Source organism: Dreissena polymorpha, chromosome 2, assembly GCF_020536995.1.
Source record: "Dreissena polymorpha isolate Duluth1 chromosome 2, UMN_Dpol_1.0, whole genome shotgun sequence".
NCBI lineage: Eukaryota > Metazoa > Mollusca > Bivalvia > Myida > Dreissenidae > Dreissena > Dreissena polymorpha.
The window spans coordinates 15,524,925-15,547,189 of record NC_068356.1 but is presented as its reverse complement, the minus strand read 5'-3'; the positions used below and the strand labels follow the sequence as shown (position 1 = coordinate 15,547,189).

Genomic DNA, 22,265 nt, shown 5'->3' with positions numbered 1-22,265 from the left:
GCGTAAACAATTGAGCGCATACTACTAAAGCATACACTTCGCGTTAGTTAATATTGTGCTCTTTTTATAGAACGGTAAACACTGTGTTGATCCAATCGACTTATTTTCCTGTAACTCAGATTTGTAACTACTGCACGATTTGTTCAACCAATGTAGTGTAGTTTAATTAAACAAAATGGACGCGTCCATGACTGTTATTTGCTATTTTGTGTATTTTCTGTTTCTATTTAATTTTACGGACGCATTTCGAAAGGATATATTTTCTACAAAAACGGCATATAAATTCTCGGCGGATGTACAGTTGTCATCTGTAGAAAATCAGTTTATGAAAGCAGAGTTAAATGGAAAGTCGTGCTCGGCTGTCAATTTTCAAGTGTTATTAAGGCATGGTGCACGTTACCCTGGTTACAAGGATATCAGAAAGATGTCACAACTGCATGAAATGTTAAAAATTATCGTCAAGTCGCCGGAGGCCAATTTCATACACACGTGGAAGAATGACTTTCCCGAGGTGATGGAGAAACAATTGGTTGATGAGGGCGAAGAAGAACAATTTGGATTGGGAGAACGTTTCGGAAAGAATTTTAAGGACCTATTCCATGGAAGTGTGGATTCAGTGGACTTTTACTCTTCAAGCAAAGAGAGATGCCTTGATAGTGCAGCTGCATTTTATGAAGGATTAACAGAAGCAGTAATTGGTGAATCATTCGATAATCTCAAGCCAATCATTGATGATGACATATTGCGATTTCATGCCACCTGTAAAAACTATTTCCATCACGTTGAAAACAACAGATCACATCTGATTCATCATAAAAAATTTAAAACCAGTTCCGAGATGGAAACTGTTGCCAGAAATGTGGCAAATCGTCTTGGTGTCGAACATGCTGAGCTTGATGCAGGTGAGTTGTATTTAAATTATTGTAAGTTTTCATTTTTCTCCAAGTGCTATTGTGATGTGGAACAACCTCCCTACCACTACAGTTTTACATCCTGATCTTGAAGGCCCCTTCTGCCCCTTGAACTCCGGGATGTTTTAATGAGTTATTAACCTTAAATCACTTAACCTTATAATAAATTAATAGATAGATAAATAGATATAGATATGGATGGATGGATGGATGGATGGATGGATGGATGGGTGGGTGGGTGGGTGGGTGGGTGGGTGGTTGGGTGGTTGGGTGGGTGGGTGGGTGGGTGGGTGGATGGATGGATGGTGGATGGATGGATGGATGGTGGATGGATGCATACATACATACATACATACATACATACATACATACATACATACATACATACATACATACATACATACATACATACATAGCAGGGTTCGGTATAAGGAGAACTTATACTGCCTTGCTATAGGAGCTAGCTTTCATAGCGAAGCAGTAAAGTTTCAGCCTGATTTGGATTGGGAGGTCGTTGGTCCAATCCCCAATGTGGTTGGGAATTTATCTGGCTGGGTTACATTGGTGTCCAATGTAAAACCCTACCATGTGTATCAGACGTCCCTCAGATGTCATGGCCATAGGAAATTCATGGAAGAATTTCAGAATTGGAGAATTTGTGTTTAGCAGGGTTAGGAATAAGGCAAACTTATACTGCCTTACTATAGGATCTATCTTTTATAGCGACGCAGTAGAGTGTCTGTCTGATTTAAAACTGGGAGGTCCTGGGTTCAATCCCCATTGTAGTCTGGAATTTTTCTGGCTGGGTTACAAATATATACGATAAAAATATAAGAAAAACATTTATATTAACTTATTATTTTCATATTGTCAACGTGCTTGTTGGCAGTCTTATTTGTATGATTCATTTGACGTAATGCAGGACTGCTGCTGCATGGAAGAATATATCATAGTAATGTAAAGCAAACTACATGTAGCTAAACCAAACATTCTTATTTATAACAAAAATATTGCCTTAGTAAAACCTTTTTATTTTATTGCAGGTGACTTGAAACTGATCTATTTCTGGTGCACATTTGAAATGATTATATTAAACAAAGATGACTGGTGCTATTTGCTGTCAGATGAGGACAAAGAAGTTATTGAGTACCACAATGACATCAAAGTAAGGCCTGGTATCTATCAGATGAATGTTAAATTTATTATCAGCCTTTTACAAAGCAAAATATTGTGGAATCTTTTAAAGTCCTAAGTGCCACTAAAACCACTTGTTGTTCTCCATAAAAATTTTAGTAACCAAGTGAATTGATCATTCATTATCCCCACGCTTTTTGAAAAGCGTGTGGATATTGTGGTTATCTCTGCTGTCTGTTTGTCCGTCTGTCAGTCCTGGCCACTATCTCTTCCTACACTTTAAGCACTAGAACATTGAAACTTACACACATGGTAGCTATGAGCATAATAATGTGCGACCCTGCACTATTCGGAATTTTGATCCCACCCCTGGGTCAAAAGTTATGGGGGTTGGGGTGGGCCGGGTCAGAGATGTTCACTCATTTTTTTATTTTATGTACTTTAACATTGGCCATAACTTTTGCAATATTGAAGATAGCAATGTGATATTTGGCATGCATGTGTATCTCATGGAGCTGCACATTTTGAGTGGTGAAAGGTCAAGGTCATCCTTCAAGGTCAAAGGTAAAAAAAACATCCAAGGGAAGTAATAAGCTTTAAAGGGGGGTAATTAATGAACCTGCCAAACGATAATTTTTTTAAAAATAAATCAAAGCAGCGCAGTAGGGGGCATTGTGTTTCTGACAAACACATCTCTTGTTTTATGTTATTTTACATTAACTTCTTCATGATTTCTACACCGATTTTCTTCCAATTGATACTGAACATCTCTTATGACAATACGGTCAATCTCAACTATGCATGGCCCCATTACCAACCCTGGGGCGCCCCCTGGGTCAAACATGCGGCGTGGGGATATGTGTCGGCCTCTGCCGTACCATTTCTAGTTGATTATTATGTTCGTCATTTGTCACAGAAGGTTTAAGATATTTGCAGTTCACATATAAACATAATACTAATTTATTTCAATACTATACTAATTATAAACATGATCTTCTTGTCTTATCACTTGAGGGTCTGAAATTATTCCAGGTACAAGAGGGTGGCATTGTGCATTGCTTTAACTTCATAGTAGTTTATAGTAATAACAATCTAGAACATATGCTAGTTCCTAGTTTGAGATGAACATTCTCGAGCCGGAATAAATTGATACATATTGCAAATAAATTTAATTGGTTAATATTGGAAGAGTTTTTCCGTTATTAGATAATAATGGAAATAAAATACAGATTCAGCAATTAAAATAAATGACCTTTTGGAGATAACACATGTCGACTTCGTCCGTCTTGTCTTAATTGTGAGGCACTGAACTTACAATAACATGTCAATTATAATGGATGATAGGTCAAACAGGCTGTATGAACACCCTTGCAAACTGATAAATAAAACCTCTTAAGACACTCCTCAGGTACAGTCTTGTATGCCAATTCATTTTTTATTGATGGCAGCTGTTATCTTATTATTAACTGATAACTGGGAATTGATACATGTACATGAAGGTTGTATGCTCTTACCAAAATACGGGCTTGGCTCTCATATAATTTTTGATAGTTACTTTGCATATAACTAGAATATTCTTATTGGAAATTTAGACTCAATATTCGTTTGATTTTCAAATTTTCGTTCCCATCCCTATTTGTTGGTTGTTGTTTTATATTTCAGCAATACTGGAAGAAAGCTTATGGTCATCCAGTAATAGGAGAAATGGCCTGTCCTATAGTGAACAAGATATTTAACAACTTTAAAAGTGCAATCGACCCAGAAACCAGGTATAATGTATTATTTATGGAGGTGGTATGATGTATTATTTATTTAGGTATATGTATACTACAAGTACATAGATGCCCCCCTGCTTATTACTTTTGTCTTAAAACTCTGCTTTATGTGAGAAACGAGCAGTAATACTATCCAACTTTGACTATACCTCTATGTGTGACCTTGACCTTTGAGGTAATGAGAAAGGCGATACACAGGACACTCACATCTTCTCATGATATTCACTTGTGTTCAGTTATTTATAATTTGCATGATGAATAACAGCAAGGCCTCTTACATGGATCTTCAAGGTAAGGAGAAGCAAGTTGCATGCAACAATAAGCCATTTCATGGGATCATATTCACAACAAAATTATTAGACTTAAGTCAAAGAATACAGATAAGTTCAATTGGAGAATTCAAGAATTTCTTAAAATTTTAGTTGAATTTAGCCTCAATCGACATCATGATATATGTACAACATTTTTAGTGGTAGCTTTTAAATATTCAAATGCTGCACATAATGTTTCTTTGCTCTACTTTTAAGTCTTAAGATTAGTTTATTGAATAAGGTCCATATCCAGAAATATTGGTCATTTTTAAAATGCACAATTAATGACAACGAAACAGTCAAGACAAATTGAGTCGCATTCTGAGAAAACTGGGCATAATGCTTGTGCATAGTGTCATCCCAGATTAGCCTGTGCAAACCGCACAGGCTAATCAGGGATGAAACTTTCCGCCTACCGGTTAAATTGGAATTTTGCTAAGAGACACCATTTAAACGAAAAATGTCATAAAAGCGGAAAGTGTCGTCCCTGATTAGCCTGTGTGGTTTGCACAGGCTAATCTGGGACGACACTTTATGCACATGCATTATGCCCAGTTTTCTCAGAACGTGACTCAATTGTTTCATGGCCAAATTTCATCTTTAGCAGTATTTTGTGCCAAAACGTGTTTTTTTCTAAATCCATCAAAAGGTGGTAAAGTTTTGGCTAATAAGGATTTTTGTAGCAAAATTTAATCTTTGATTTTTAACCAGGTTTTCCAAAGAAAAAAACTGGTTATTGGATCGGTGATGTCGGCGGGCGGGCTGGCGGGCGGAACAAGCTTGTCTGGGCCAGTACTTTGTCGTTCATTGTCAGATTTTAAAATCATTTGGCACATTAATTTTGTTCACCATCAGCAGATGGTGTGTCACGCGAAAGAATAACGTCAATATCTCCAAGGTCAAGGTCACAATTTGAGTTTGAAGGTCAAAAATGGCCATATATGAGCTTGTCCGGGCCATTACTTTGTGATTCATTGTGAGATTTTAAAATCATTTGGCAGATTTGTTCACTATCAATAGACGATGTGTCGCACGAAAGAATCACGTCAATATCTCCAAGGTCAAGGTCACAATTTGAGTTTGAAGGTCAAAAATGGCCATAAATGAGCTTGTCTGGGCCATTACTATATCATTCATTGTGACATTTTAAAATAATTTGGCACATTTGTTCACCATAATTCGACCGTGTGTTGCGCGAAAGAATTACGTCAGTATCTCCAAGGTCAAGGTCGCCACAACTAAAAATAGATTGATTTTGAAACAACTATGTTACTATGAACAATCAGTAACAATGCACATTTTGATTTAAAGTTGTCTCTCTTTATCAGACTTTTTATGCCCCCGGGAGGGTGGCATATAGCAGTTGAACTGTCCGTCAGTATGTGTGTATGTCAGTCTGTCCGTCCATATGTCTGAAAAAAAAACACTTTAACGTTGGCCATAACTTTTGCATTATTGAAGATAGAAACTTGATATTTGGCATGCATGTGTATCTCATGAAGCTGCACATTTTGAGTGGTGGAAGTTCAAGGTCAAGGTCATCCTTCAAGGTCAAAGGTCAAACAAATAATTCAAAGCGGCGTTCTCATAAAGCTGCACGTTTTGAGTGGTGGAAGTTCAAGGTCCAGGTCATCCTTCAAGGTCAAAGGTCTCTTTTTTATTTTTAAATTCAAAGCGGCGGTCTCATGAAGCTGCACATTTTGAGTTGTGGAAGTTTAAGGTCAAGGATATCCTTCAAGGTCAAAGGTCAAACAAAATATTATATATTTTTATATATTTCAAAGCGGCGCAATAGGGGGCATTGTGTTTCTGACGAACACATCTCTTGTTTTTAGCTCACCTGCTTGCTCAGGTGAGCTTTTGTGACCGGTCTTTGTCCGTCTGTCCACATTTGTTCGTAAACACTCTAGAGGCCACATTTATTGTCCGATCTTCATGAAACTTGGTCAGAAGCTTTGTCCCAATGAAATCTCGGTCGAGTTCGAAACTGGGTTGTGCCGGGTCAAAAACTAGATCACTAGGTAAAAAAAAAAGAAAAAACTTGTAAACACTGTAGAAGTCACATTTCATGCCCAATCTTCATGTTACTTTGTCAAAATGTTTGTCTTAATGATATGTTGGTTGAGTTCAAAAGTGGTTCCGGTCCATTGAAAAACATGGCTGCCAGTGGGCGGGGCAGTTTTCCTTGTTTGGCTATAGAGAAACCTTGTAAACACTCTAGAAGTCACAATTTTTGCCCAATCATCATGAAAGTTGGTCAAAACATTGGTTTTATTGATATCTCGGATGAGTTCGAAAATGATCCAGATCGGTGAAAAAACATGGCCGCCAGTGGGCGGCGCATTTTTCTCTATATGTATATAGTGAAAACTTGAGAACACTCTAGAAGTCACATTTTGGGCCCAATTTTCATGAAATTTGGTCAGAACATTTGTTTCCTTGATATAAGAGTTGAGTTCGAAAATGGTTCCGGTCAGTTGAATAACATGGCTGCCGGGGGGGGGGGGGGCAGTTTTCCATATTTGGCTATAGAAAAACCATGTAAACACTCTAGAATTCACAATTCTGGCCCAATCATCATGAAAGTTGGTGAAAACATTGGTTTTATTGATATCTTGGACGATTACGAAAATGGTCCAGATCGGTGAAAAACATGGCCGCCAGTGGGCAGGGCATTTTTCTCTATATGTATATAGTGAAAACATGTGAACACTCTAGAAGTCACATTTTTGGCCCAATTTTCATGAAATTTGGTCAGAACATTTGTTTCTTAATTATGAGAGTTGAGTTCGCAAATGGTTCCGGTCTGACAGTTGAATAACAGCTGCCAGGGGGGGGGGGGGCAGTTTTCCTTATTTGGCTTTAGAGAAACCTTGTAAACACTCTAGAAGTCACAATTTTTGCCCAATCATTATGAAAGTTGGTGAAAACATTGGTTTTATTGATATCTTGGACGAGTTCGAAAATGGTCCAGATCGGTGAAAAAACATGGCCGCCAGTGGGCGGGGCATTTTTCTCTATATGTATATAGTGAAAACATGTGAACACTCTAGAAGTCACATTTTCGGCCCAATTTTCATGAAATTTGGTCAGAACATTTGTTTCCTTGATATGAGAGTTGAGTTCGAAAATGGTTCCGGTCAGTTAATTAACATCGCTGCCAGGGGGGGGGGGGGGGGGGGGGGGGGGTGCAGTTTTCCATATTTGGCTATAGAGAAACCTGTAAACACTCAAGAAGTCACAATTTTTGCCCAATCATCATGAAAGTTGGTCAAAACATTGATTTTATTGATATCTCGGACAAGTTCGAAAATGGTCTAGATCGGTGAAAAAACATGGCCGCCAGTGGGCGGGGCATTTTTCTCAATATGTATTTAGTGGAAACATGATAACACTCTAGAAGTCACATTTTGGGCCCAATTTTCATGAAATTTGGTCAGAACATTTTTTTCCTTGATACGAGAGTAGAGTTTGAAAATGGTTCCGGTCAGTTGAATAACATGGCTGCGGGGGGGGGGGGGCAGTTTTCTTATATTTAAATAGTACAAAAAGCTTGTGAACACTCTAGAAGTCACATTATTTGCCCAATCATCATGAAACTTGGTAAAAAAATTGGTTTTATATATATCACATAATTAATGCCATAATTATTGCCCTTAGATTGTCCAAATGTTCATTATATTATACAAAATCCTTGTAAACAGTCTAGAGGTCACAATTTTGTTTCAGATTTTATTAATCTTGGTCATAATATTTATTTTTGTAAGCAAAGTTTGATGTTTGGTAAGGGGGTTCTACTCAAAATATAGGTCACCAGGTCAAATTCTTACAATAACAAAATCACTCCATATGCCAGAGTTTTGGTTCAATAATGATGAAACTTGACCAGGATGTTTGTCTGGACAATATCTAGGTCAAGTTTGACGTTTGGTAAAGATTAAATGAACCGACTCCTCTCACGTGAGCGAACTAGGGCCATCTTGGCCCTCTTGTTTCTAATTGAAATCAAGGTCAATTTTACACAAGGGGGTTAATAATACACATTTTGAATTGTCTCCCTTTATCAGACTTTTTTCAACTGAAAACCTGGTTTTGTGACAATTTTGTCCCTTGTTATCTGTGATCTTATGTGTGAGTAAGTAAGATGGGTGTTGCATGCAACACACTGTCTCATGATGGTTGACATATAGGAAAAATTATTTCAATCCATGATATGGCAAAGGTACAGGAATTTAGACATAGAAGGAATATAGGCACAGACAGATGGACGGACGGTCCAAAATGGAAAGAAGGTTATAAAAACACTAGATCCAGAAATTACAAAGTATATTAAATCTATCAAACTTAAAGCAATAATCTGGTTTTATTTTCTATTAAAGGGACTCTGTTGGGGCTTTTTACTTCGGCCATTGTGAAACCCTCGCTCCTGTGTATGCAGCCCTGGGATTGTTCAATGATTCCCTGCCACTCACCGACACAAACTTTGAGTTGCTACGAAACCGATCGTTTAAATCCAGTAAAATCTTACCCTTCTCAGCAAACATTGCAACAGTGCTGTACGAGTGTCCAGACTATGCCGAGGACGGCTCCCATAGCGATGACTTTGTTGTAAGAATGTTTGTAAATGAGAAGCCAGTTGTGATACCAGCCTGCGACGAATATGTTTGCCGATTTGACGATGTTTGGAATTTTTACTTGAATCATATTGAATCTTGTAATATAGAAAAAGTTTGTGGAGCTAAAATTCGTGATGAATTGTGATGAAAACAAAAACGCCAAGCTCTAAGAAAACGTGCTTAAATCATGTGAATAAAGTATTAGCCTTTTAGTCCACACATGGTTATCTGGGATGACACTCACTTTCTAGACTAGGTTTTTTTACTAGAGAATTAATGAAACAAAAATAATGCTGGTCTCATATTATCTTTTCCTGGGATTCTAATGATTATATCAGATTCAGCTTCCTTTAAAAACACCAATTGTGTACATTTGCTGAAATTTCCCAAGTTTAATATGTTAAAAACTAAATTGACAAAACTCTTTTTCCCCATATATTTGAAAGTAATCTGTATAATTTAGTCTGTTTTTTTTTGTTGATTCGAAGAAAATGCTTACAGTAAAATAAGTAAGCAAGATGTCACTTGCTATACAGATAAATTTCTTTGTGGGATCATTCTCACTGTATAGAACTATATGCAGAACACACACTTTTAAAGAAATTTTTATTATTCCTAATATACCAAAATACACAATATAAAAAATATATGAATTACATAGTCCACAACAGAAATAAGACATTTGCTGAAGTAATACATCTTAATGAACACGGAAAAACAGATCCTTTAAATCTTAATGAACACTGCAGAAAAGATCCTTTAAATCTTAATGAACACTGAAAAACAGATCCTTTTTTCAAGTTTTGCCAACATGTATGTATGCATTTTGTTTGCACATTTTATTCAGACTAATGTGTGGCCACAGGAAAAAATCAACATTACATAAACTATTCTTATTGGTATTTTTCATCTTGTTAAATTTAAACATGTTATGGCTGCAAGAGATATAATTATGAAGTTTCAAACAGTATGGTTTCTTTCAGTATTTTTTTCTATATATATTATTTGACATAACTAAATGTTGTGTACTTTCACACTTTGTAATAAATCTTAAGTTTTAGCAGTAATGTATACTATAATGTAATAGATAACATTTGTACATGAACAAGAACTCATTTAATGCCACCTTTTATGTTTGTAACAGGTATGTACCTCTCAATTTATTATGGGCATTGAAAGGTCAAGTGGTTTATTGAAACTTAACAACCTATTTCTTTATAACAGAAAAAACATGAATTTAGGTTAATGTCATACAAAACACATTATGAAATTGTTCAATTTGCGTAGTCTAAGATTAGCCTCTTATATTACCTGTTACATATACAATGTACAATGTAGATGGACTACCTATGATGTACATTGTATGCTCACCTGTTACATATACAATGTACCATGTAGATGGACTACCTATGATGTACATTGTATGCTCCCCTTGGCAAGAAACCTAAAAATTGTCATAAAAAGGAAAATACCCATTTATAATGAACTGAGAAAATTAAACTATGCATACCTTTGCACTGTTAATACATTGCCCAATTTCCTTTGTGCATACTTTTGCACATTTTATGCACTTCTCTATTTGCTGCTGTTTCAAAGAAATTCTGCTAAAAAGTTTTATTTTGTTATCACCTTGTGAGCCCTTAAAAATTGAACTTGCAACACATGTAAAAAAACAATGTTTGATCTGTATCCTTCACTTTGGAGATATATCTGGGGGGAAAATTGAAAACTCTAGGATGTGCTTCTGTTAGCTATGGATCTCTTCATAGGCCTCCTTCCACATCTCTCCTGACACTTTAAGGGACCTGAAAAGATATTCACTATCTTGCAGCTATAGAGTTTGGTATGGGCAAGCATGTTGAGGTTGTTTTACTGGAATCTGATAGTTAAATAATATTACAGTGATTATTCATAAATAAACAGAACTTAAAGAATTCACAGTTATTAATTGATATTAAGTAATAGTACCTCGTAGTTGCTTAAATATATTTCATATGAGCCTCACTTTTAAAAAATTGGGTCTTATGCATGTGCGTAAAGTATTGTCTCAGATTAGCCTGTGCCGTCTGCAGTCTAATCAGTAACAATATACTTGCTGCTTTATGGAATGTTTGTTTAAAGGAGGTCTTTTATAATAATATCTGCTGATAATGGAATATGTACAGGTGAAGCACTTGCCAGAAAGGATTGCAGTTAAAGTATCTTCAATTGCAAGTAAGTATTAGAGCTGAAATCAACTAATATTAAAAACAAAGCATTGCAATTCTTTAAGTCTTAAGATTTGTAAGTCTTTGTAAGTTAAACAAGCTGGACAGTCAGTCAAATATATGAACTTCTTGTTAAAATTCATGTTTAGTAACAGTTTTGTTTTAATTTACATTTTAACAGTTGGTCTTGTTTTATTATTACTCGAAGAGTATCTCATATTTATTAAATGTTTTTATTCGGTCGTTTTATCTAAGTGATAATGTTATTTTGCATGCATCTGTGTTCTTCGCAATAAAATCATTTATCTATGCAATAATATTTTTCCCATACAAAAAACTGGTATGATACACTTTAAATAATGTATAATCAATAATGTACACGATTCTGGTAACTTTGTATTATGTGACAGTATCGTGTGAACATGGGTCTTATGAATCCACAATAATATTGTGAATATGGTAAGGATATATGCAAATAAATGTGTAAAAATGGTTTGGCTGGAGCCGCAATGTCATAAAACCCATTTGCGCTGCTCATATTGCATGCTCAACAAAAAACATGTACATTTATGTACCACCATGATGCTTGTAGTTTTAAAGATTAATTATGCAAATGGCTTTAGGAAACTGAAATTTATGTTTGTAAGATTTCCATGTTCAAGTTTTAATTTTGCTGTCTTGTTGCAATTATGGTTCAAATAAAATATAATTATTTTATAGACTTGTTATTTATTCCTTGATTCGTGAACATATAATTAATTAATTACACAAACCAAATTTAATAGCCTTGTAATATTTATAACACAATTATCATTCGAATATCCACAATGTTAAGCAATTTTAGTACTTTGCATAATAGATTAATTACATGTATTACTACTACATGTGTGTTATGTCTGACACATTTCAAATAAACATTTTCTTTAAGAAATGACTTTACGCAAGGCTAAACTGCAAGAGAACCAGTATACATTTTACTGCAATAAATCAACAGCACACACAAGCTTTGCAAGCAACAATACACCTGGCGTATGTGCTGCAAAGATTCTGTATCCAAGTATTCACTTAGAAAAATGCACACAATGACAAAAATCTTGTAACCCCACTGTTGACACCGAGTGTTTCTAGAAACCATGAATACACTTACACCAAAGCTTTTTTTTCTCTGACCTTTATTTAATTTCTGGGATTCAAGAAGCAAGTATGAATTACATACAGAAAACTTGGAAGTCAGATGTCAGTAACATTCTTGCATACACAAAGCTGTCTTGAACAGATATGCACATGCAGGCCAAAAATAAACAACCTGGCAAAGGTATTCAACAGATAAACAATAAATTACAGTTATTCAAATAAGCATTTGGTCAAGAAAGAACTTATTTTTTACGTATGATATTGTTTGTCAGAATGAAAATGTCACCAGCCTGCAATACAAAACTGAGAATCTAAGCAAGCTCTATTGAAAATGTATCAATGCAATGTTTCATGGCTTGCACTTAGTATCCCCACGTTTTTCGGAGTAAAAGTGGGGATATTGTATTGATGTGCGTCTGTCCGTCCATCCGTCCTGGCCACCTGCTCCTCCTACACTATTAGCACTAGAACCTTGAAACTTTCATACATGGTAGCTATGAGCATATGTGCGACGATGACAGTGACGGAATTTTGATCTGACCCCTGGGTCAAAAGTTATGGGGGTTGGGGCGGGGCTGGGTCAGAGATTTTCACTCATTTTTTTATGTTATTTTACATTAACTTCTTCATTTCTGCACCGATTTACTTCAAATTGACACTGAGCCTCTCTTATGACAATAAGGTCAATCTCAACTATGCATGGCCCCATTACCAACCCTGGGGCGCCCCGGCCACATAGGCCACGCCCACCCAAAATTGCCTTTTACTATAATTTCTTCTTTTCTACACCGATTCACTTCAAATTGATTCTGAACCTCTCTTATGACAATACAGTCAATCTCAGCTATGCATGGCCCCATTACCAACCCTGGGGCGCCCCGCCCACAGGCCACGCCAACCCAAAATTGCCTTTTACTATAATTTCTTCATTTCTACACCGATTCACTTCAAATCGATACTGAACCTCTCTTATGACAATACAGTTAATCTCAACTATGCATGGCCCCATTACCAACCCTGGGGCGCCCTGCCCACATAGGCCACTCCCACCCAAAATTGCCTTTTACTATAATTTCTTCATTTCTACACCGATTTACTTCAAATTGATACTGAACCTCTTTTATGACAATACGTCAAGCTCAACTATGCATGGCGCCATTACCAACCCTGGGGCGCCCCGCCCACATAGGCCATGCCCACCCAAAATTGCCTTTTCCAATAATTTCTTCATTTCTACAACGATTTACTTCAAATTGATACTGAACATCTCTTACGACAATACGGTCAATCTCAACTATGTAAGGCCCCATTACCTACCCTGGGGCACCCCGCCCATAATAGGCCACACCCACCCAAAATTGTCTTTTACTATAATTTCTTCATTTCTACACCGATTCACTTCTAATTGATACTGAACTTCTCTTATGACAAAACGGTCAATCTTAACTATGTATGGCCCCATTACCAACCCTGGGGCACCCCGCCCTTAATAGGCCACACCAACATAGGCAACGCCCACCCAAAATTGCCTTTTACTATAATTTCTTCATTTTTACACCGATTCACTTCAAATTGATACTGAACCTCACTTATGACAATACAGTTAATCTAAACTATGCAGGGACTTATTACCAACCCTGGGGCGCCAGGCCCACATAGGCCACGCCCACCCAAAATTGCCTTTTACTATAATATCTTCATTTCTACACCGATTCACTTCAAATTGATAATGAACCTCTTTTATGACAATACAGTCAATCTCAACTATTCATGGCGCCATTACCAACCCTGGGGCGCCCCGCCCACATAGGCCACGCCCACCCAAAATTGCCTTTTACTATAATTTCTTCATTTCTACACCGATTCACTTCTAATTGATACTGAACTTCTCTTATGACAATACGGTCTATCTCAACTATGCATGGACCCATTACCAACCATGGGGCCTCTGCCACGCCATTTCTAGTTTCAATCTGTAAATGAGTTACGTCTTGAGAAAACTGGGCATAATGCATGTGCCTAAAGTGTCGTCCCAGATTAGCCTGTGCAGTTGGCACTGGCTAATCAGGGACGACACATTCCACCAAAATTGGATTTGTGCTTAGAAGAGACTTCATTTAAACAAAAAATGTCATAAAAGCGGAAAGTGTCGTCCCTGATCTGGGACGACACTTTACGCACATGCATTATGCCCAGTTTTCTCAGAACACGACTCTGTAAACATACCTGACGATATCCACAAAGGACTGCAGAAGAGGCTTCACAGTGTATGGGATGCCATGTTTCTTGCAAAGCGACTGTACTAGAGGAGCCACCTTGTAGAGGTTGTGTCTCGGCATGGTCGGAAATAGGCTGCAAATGACAGAGGGGCAAATATATTGCTATGCTGATTCCAAAAACAGCATCACCCATGGTAGAGATTAATGGTAAAGACATGTTTTAATACAGCAAGATTTGTGTAAATCAACACCAAGAAATTAGTTGGTAACAGCAGATACAATAGAGGAAATGTTAAAGCGGGTATATACGATTTTGTCAAATATTTATGAATTTATATAAACTGTGTAAAAAACTTATTATATATATATTTCAATATAAATTCAAATAAAAGTTAAGAAGAACATGTGTCGAAAAATGCGAAATAAGCCAGATATTTAATTCTGAAATTAAAAACGGCTGTACAGCCGAATTCGCCAGCATGTATACCATACATGTACGATGTGCATCTAAACTTACGAGGGGTGTTCCAGAAGTTTGTGGATTTTCGCTATAACTTTCATTTGGTAACATAAATGGACAAACAAATAGCATGTTAAGAATATTTCGTCCTTTCCAAATATACTCTCCAAATATCATGGAAATACATAAAACAATAAATATATATCAGAGATTTAAACATGTGCACAATGCGCACACCAACGCATGTGTAACGTTTCTGTTCAACGTCAATGACGTTATGAAGTTAACAACTGTCAAATCTTTTCCACATAATCACCTCCAACGCGAATGCACTTAATGTGTCGGGAAATCCACTTGTCAAAAGTGTCTCTATACCAGTCAGCGTCAAAAGACGACACGATTCGCTTTGCTGCAACTGTAAGTTCCTGTTTACTTGCAAAGCGAATACCGCGCAACTGTGATTTAACTTCCGGGAAGACGCGGAAGTCCATAGGGGCCAAATCCGGGCTGTAAGGAGGACTTAGGCGCTGTAACGTGAAATTTGCCGTAAATTCTGTTTATCAACGACATTTAAACCAAATTTAAATTCACGTAACGCTCATACTTATAATAAAATACACGCGGGCACCGCATGTCATTACTGAGGTCTCTATGGCAACACATTTCAAACGCGCTTTATGGAATTCATGCATTTTTAGCTTATATATAAAGTCCGTGATAATTGGTTTGTATAATATGTATATTTCATTGACTTTTACCAGCAAACTAATAAGTTATAGCGAAAATCCACGAACTTCTGGAACACCCCTCGTATTTTAACGGTTTATAATACAAAGACGAATGCTTCGGTTATTGTAGGAAAATATGTACGTCACTATCGGCTCGGGGCGCTAATTTGTCTTTGCTGCATTTTATGAAATTTGGCTTTATGTATAATTTTTCTTGCCTATTTTGTGTTATTGTTACATATTTTATCAATATATTACAATAAAACACATATAAAAAATCGTATATACCCGCTTTAATCAAAATATGTGTACTCATTTGAATCATCACAATTACAAAGTTACCAATGTTAAAATTGCGCAGTCATTCTGGGCCTAACACCAGGAACCCAACAAAGGTTGATCACAGGGTGTTTGTTCTCCAGACTTAACAAACATGCATTGAGGTCCTGAACCACTGCTTCTCTTGCATTCATATAATGGCATTTAACCAATATAATGACTCGACAGAAGCCATAATGATGGAAGCTTAATTTATATAATAACAAGGGCTGTTTGTAAAACATGCATGCCCCCCATATGGGCTCTCCGTTGTAATGACAGTTATTGTGTGAATATGTTTTTTGTCACTGTGACCTTGACCTTTGACCTAGTGACCTGAAAATCAATAGGGGTCATCTGCCAGTCATGATCAATGTACCTATGAAGTTTCATGATCCTAGCCATAAGCGTTCTTGAGTTATCATCCAGAAACCATTTTACTATTTTGGGTCACCGTGACCTTGACCTTTGACCTAGTGACCTGAAAATCAATTGGGGTCATCTGCGAGTCGTGATCAATCTACCTATCAAGTTTCATGATCCTAGGAATAAGCGTTCTTCAGTTATCATCCGCAAACCATTTTACTATTTCAGGTCACCGTGAACTTGACCTTTGACCTAGTGACCTCAAAATCGATAGGGGTCATCTGCGAGTCATGATCAATGTACCTATGAAGTTTCATTATCCTAGGCATAAGCGTTCTTGAGTTACCATCCCGAAACCTTTTACTATTACGGGTCACCATGACCTTGACCTTTGACCTAGTGACCTCAAAATCAATAGGGGTCATCTGCGAGTCATGATCAATGTACCTATGAAGTTTCATGATCGTAGCCATTAGCGTTCTTGAGTTATCATCCGGAAACCATTTTACTATTTCAGGTCACCATGACCTTGACCTTTGATATAGTGACCTGAAAATCAATAGGGGTCAACTGCAAGTCATGATCAATCTACCTATCAAGATTCATGCTCCTAGGCATAAGCGTTCTTGAGTTATCATCCGGAAACCATTTTACTATTTCGGGTCACCGTGACCTTGACCTTTGACCTAGTGACCTGAAAATCAATATGTGTCATCTGCGAGTCATGATCATTGTACCTATGAAGTGTCATGATCCTAGGCATAAGCGTTCTTGAGTTATCATCCGGAATCCATTTTACCATTTTGGGTCACCGTGACCTTGACCTTTGACCTAGTGACCTGAAAATCATTAGGGGTCATCTGCTAGCCATTATCAATCTACCTACGAAGTTTCATGATCCTAGGCATAAGCGTTCTTGAGTTATCATCCGGAAACCATTTAACTATTTCGGGTCACTGTGACTTTGACCTTGGACCTAGTGACCTGAAAATCAATAGGGGTCATCTGCGAGTCATGGTCAATCTACCTATTAAGTTTCATTATCCTAGGCCTAAGCGTTCTTGAGTTATCATCCGGAAACCATTTTACTATTTCGGGTCACCGTGACCTTGACCTTTGACCTCAAAATCAATAGGGGTCATCTGCGAGTCATGATCAATGTACCTATGAAGTTTCATGATCCTATGCCCAAGCATTCTTTTGTTATCATCCGGAAACCACCTGGTGGACAGACCGACAGACCGACCGACATGTTCAAATCAATATACCCCCTCTTCTTCGAAGGGGGGCATAATAAATGGTAAAAATAGGGCTACGGCAGTGCACCAAAATGTTTTTGAGCAGGAAGTGTATGCAAGATCTCACAACAGACTTGTAAGCCACACTTACATCAATGTTTTTGAACAAGCCACATACATTTTGTAACTCAGTCCAGGCAGTTCTATAAAACTATTTTCAGTTGTTTAATGAACTGACAAAGACTTGTACAGTTTTTAAATGGTTTTACTACAGTCACATAAGAAAAAACAGCCCTGTCCCTTGGTGGCCATATTTTTCACTTTACATGAACCATGCCTCACTAGTTGGAGAAATCATAAGAACATATGGTGTATGTTTCATGAACATTGCTAAATAAAAGGTGACTTGTAGTGTCCAAAACTGCAGCTTTTTCCTATATTTGACCTACTGGTAGTAACCTAGTTTTTGACACAAGAGTATTGTGAGTTTTAAACTCAGCTTAGATTTAAGTGGTACCAATGCTCTCAGACCATGAAGATTGGGCAATAAATGTGGCCTCTAGATGGTTAACAAGGCAAATGTGGACAATCCATGACAGAAAAAGCCGATCATGAAAGCTTACCATGAGCATGTTGTCTTCAGGTTAGATAATATAAACTATTGTAAATCAAAGGTTAGTGGGTTATAACTTAAGACATACTGGTGTTCGATCTGGAAGTTGAGGTGGCCAGTGAACCAATCATTGAAGGGCGACTTCTCGATGTCGCAGGTGGCGTTCAACTGCATGACAAGCCATGGCAGGCTCTGGTCACTTCTCACAGTCATGGGGATATGGTTGGATTGAGACACCCAGGTGAACCAGTGGCTCTCCAGACACCTACATTGAACATTAAAAGGAAACGAGACTCGATACATGTGCTCAAAATGGCGTTCCAGATTAGCTAGTGCAGTTCACACAGGCTAATCAGGGATGACACTTGTTGCCTAAACTAAATTTTTACAAAGAAAAGACTTCCTTTAAATAAAAAATACCATAAAGCGGACAGCAATCTGGCAAAACACTTTATGCACATGCATTAAACCCTGTTTTCTCATAGTGATACTCATGTACTGAAAGTGTTTTGCCTTTTCTCGCAAGACTAGCAATAGATTTTTGTTGAATGCTGAATTCTCTTTACATTACCAACTAGATCGTGAAATACATCATTACAGGTAATTAAAAGAGATCTTACCTCATTGCAAAATACATTGCCACTGCTCCAAAGAAGCCAAGCTTTGGCACAAAGAGGTAGATATAGGAAATGTAGAACACCATGGAATATGTCAGCTCCTGAAAGCCAAGTAAAGCTATAAGCGATTTGATATTTCCAAAGAGTAATTATATGTGTAGCATTTGTATACAAACTTCTAAATACATATAGGAGTTGTATGAAAAAAGAACAGTCTGAATGTAAATTGTTATTTTTTCATTTACTTTCGAGTAAATGAAATATTTGAATACTAACTAATAAAGCATAATGTATTTTTTTTTTGTGTATCTAAAATACAATTCGGAATGCATTTCTAAGCACTTCAACACGTTTCTGTGGTTAAAACAATGACAAGGGGTATATTTTGTACCTAAAAAAATTAACAATCTAAACTTTATCCAAAAAAAAAGTTTACTTCACGAATATAAATTTAGTGGATAAAAAAAGAAAGCAGCAATAAAAGTTCACCCTTATATGGCAAATATCAACAAAAGAACAATATATAAAATACTAAAGACTAAATGTTTGTTGGGCAAAAAACATAAAAGCATGTTCCAAAATGTGTGTGCCTGAATCAACAATTTAAGTTGAAGTTAAATGTCAATAAAAAAATCCATGGAATACGTCAACAGTAATTACTGATTTATATTTACCAAACATGTAGGTTAGACAAACAAAACATATTTATGTACCCAAAAGTATTGTTGATAAAATAGTTTTGTGGTTACTGTTATTGTTCCGTGAATTGGAAAATGAACACATAAAATGTGAAATATTAAGAAAGTAAAAAAAGAATAATAGCTTCGGAAGATTAAAAAGATCAAAGATGTTGTTATTTCAAGAACAGTTTAAAGTCAAACAGTTTACTATGCCCTACTGTTTAGATCAAAAGAAGCTATACCATTGACAGATAAAAGTAGATATGCCTACAGATATAAAATATGCCAACAGGCACACTATTTGGCACACACTCGTATGTTGTGTCTCAGGCATACATATAGAGCGTCTCATTTTTTACTTTTGGTCATATAGTATTTTGGAATATATGCCACCAATCTAAATGTATGCCTTTATGCGTGAAAATATGCCGGTAGGCATAATTTTATTTCAGTAGACATATCTATTTTTATCTGTTTTGTGCGAATCTTGGTTTTATCCAAACTGTACGGCATAAAAATGTTACATCAAAGTTAACCATACATACACAACAGTCAAATTCTACAATAGTGGACTGACAAGTAACTTACGTTCCATAGGCGCCTAGTGATCATGTGTCTAAATAACATAATCTGGAAGTAAACTGGATATAGAAGAGGTGGGCCAACTGAAGTTAAGAGGATATTAATATACAGTATTATTGCTAATTTGACCCGCAATGTAAGAAAATGGGTCTTATGCCATTTGCTCCTAGTGAAGCTCCAGACTAGCCTTTCCATTGGCTTAGACAGGCAAGGAGTAACACTGTCCACTAATGTGACAACACAATTTTGTGAAAGGTTGTTCTGTAGCTACACTGACCCTAATAAGCATTAGACCCATTTTTGCACAATGCAACCAATTTAAGATTAAACTATAAGGACTAGTCTGCTGCTAAAAAGGCAGGGTGAATATTTGCGCAAATACATAACACTTCAACAAATGATTTTCACATTTTGTCATTTAATAATTTCACACTTTTTGTGTTGAACAATCCAGAAAGGCAGCAGGGGAGAGAGCAAAACAAATCTATAGATCTGTCCCTAACTTTCCTAATAAAAATGTTATTAACCAATTTGGGGAATACCTTTGTTACTGAATATGAAAGCAATTTCATTAATCATTATTCATGTTAAATTGCAGAATACATTTATAGTACTAAGTTCTTTTAAGTCCTTGGGGTCTGATCAATATACAATGGGCATTAAATTGTTATTATTGTCAAATTGCAGGGAAATTATTTTTTTCTAAACTCATAAGAACTCAATTTTATTTGCTGTTTTGGTAAATCATCTATCCAAGGCAGTACAAGTTTTTTATCATGTTTTTTCAACAACACTCATAATTTAGAATTTTATGTTTAATTTGCCAATATAAATCAAACAGAATCGAAGCATTTTAAGATTTTTTTTGTTTTAAAGTACTGGTTTGTCTAATTTACCACAAATATGAAACATATCATTGCATATAGCCTTCAACCTAGCAGGTCTAACTGACATAGCCCCTTTAAATTGTAATAATATTAAACAGCAGAGTAAACATGTTATGATCATTCATTTTTAATTAAAAAAAATCATCAGGTTAATACTTAAAGATAATTTCAACAAAACACTAGAAATCATTTTATCCTGATATATAAATTCAACCATTTTAATATGACGTGTTCAAAACGACAGACTGAACAGTTTGTTACGCATGAAACATTTGAAGAACCAAAAGAGAAGAGTTTAAATTAGCATTAAGCATGCATAAATTCAGCCACGTTCTCATAAAACTGGGCTTAATGCACAACATTTTGTTCAAAATTAGCCTGTGCAGTCTACACAGGCTAATCTGGGACGACATCTCATTTTCATGCATTGCCTCATTTAAAGGAAGTTTCTAATAAAAAAATCTAGTCAAGGCATAAAGTGCTGTCTCTGTATAGCCCGTGCAGATTGCACAGGCTAATCTGAGACAACACTTCATGCACATGCAGTAAGCCCAGTTTTCCCTGAACAAGGCACAACTCATAAAGGTTTCTATGTGATCTAAAAAGGCTGCTAAATAGTTAAATATTCCCCAAAGCTTACTTATATAAAGGGAAAGTCTGTATTTTAAAAAAAGAAACTATACATATTTAACTAGAGAATTCCAGAACATGTATTCTAGGCTGATACTGGTGCAGACTCAGAAATTATGAGGAAACAAATAATTGAGCTAAGCGAGATATCAAAGGTGTATTTCACAAAGTGAATCTAGTGACTGTGAGGAAACAAATAATTGAGCTAAGCGAGATATCAAAGGTGTATTTCACAAAGTGAATCAAGTGACTGTGAGGAAACAAATAATTGAGCTAAGCGAGATATCAAAGGTGTATTTCACAAAGTGAATCTAGTGACTGTGAGGAAACAAATAGTTGAGCTAAGCGAGATATCAAAGGTGTATTTCACAAAGTGAATCTAGTGACTGTGAGGAAACAAATAGTTGAGCTAAGCGAGATATCAAAGGTGTATTTCACAAAGTGAATCTAGTGACTGTGAGGAAACAAATAGTTGAGCTAAGCGAGATATCAAAGGTGTATTTCACAAAGTGAATCTAGTGACTGTGAGGAAACAAATAATTGAGCTAAGCGAGATATCAAAGGTGTATTTCACAAAGTGAATCTAGTGACTGTGAGGAAACAAATAATTGAGCTAAGCGAGATATCAAAGGTGTATTTCACAAAGTGAATCTAGTGACTGTGAGGAAACAAATAATTGAGCTAAGCGAGATATCAAAGGTGTATTTCACAAAGTGAATCTAGTGACTGTGAGGAAACAAATAATTGAGCTAAGCCAGATATCAAAGGTGTATTTCACAAAGTGAATCAAGTGACTGTGAGGAAACAAATAGTTGAGCTAAGCGAGATATCAAAGGTGT

At 36.5% G+C, this 22,265-nt stretch overlaps 2 protein-coding genes across 5 annotated transcripts in view; one reads left to right on the top strand and one right to left on the bottom strand.

The window, feature by feature from the left end:
* The first annotated feature begins 175 nt into the window (after positions 1 to 175).
* LOC127865989 (multiple inositol polyphosphate phosphatase 1-like) lies at positions 176 to 11,664 on the top strand. The gene is made up of 4 exons (XM_052406152.1): positions 176 to 902; positions 1,955 to 2,076; positions 3,708 to 3,814; positions 8,511 to 11,664. The coding sequence occupies exons 1-4, from the start codon at positions 176 to 178 to the stop codon at positions 8,890 to 8,892; spliced, it is 1,338 nt and encodes a 445-aa protein (XP_052262112.1). The 3' UTR covers positions 8,893 to 11,664.
* LOC127865988 (acyl-CoA 6-desaturase-like) overlaps positions 9,340 to 22,265 on the bottom strand; it is a 25,136-nt gene continuing 12,210 nt past the window's right edge. For 3 of the 4 annotated variants that reach the window (XM_052406150.1, XM_052406148.1, XM_052406151.1), the window contains exons 9-13: positions 19,916 to 19,992; positions 18,651 to 18,748; positions 18,119 to 18,295; positions 14,315 to 14,440; positions 9,340 to 10,552 (exon numbers count right to left, since the gene is read on the bottom strand). In XM_052406150.1, the coding sequence (XP_052262110.1) occupies positions 10,495 to 10,552; positions 14,315 to 14,440; positions 18,119 to 18,295; positions 18,651 to 18,748; positions 19,916 to 19,992 (536 nt within the window). In that variant the 3' untranslated portion in view covers positions 9,340 to 10,494. The remainder of the gene's footprint in view (positions 10,553 to 14,314; positions 14,441 to 18,118; positions 18,296 to 18,650; positions 18,749 to 19,915; positions 19,993 to 22,265) is intronic. The other variant, XR_008042838.1, reaches the window with a different exon arrangement.

Coding starts and splice junctions, on each gene's coding strand:
- LOC127865989 (XM_052406152.1), top strand. CDS start 176: ATGGACGCGTCCATGACTGTTATTTGCTATTTTGTGTATTTTCTGTTT. Junction 903..1,954: donor ACATGCTGAGCTTGATGCAG/GTGAGTTGTATT, acceptor ATTTTATTGCAG/GTGACTTGAAACTGATCTAT. Junction 2,077..3,707: donor AGTACCACAATGACATCAAA/GTAAGGCCTGGT, acceptor TTTATATTTCAG/CAATACTGGAAGAAAGCTTA.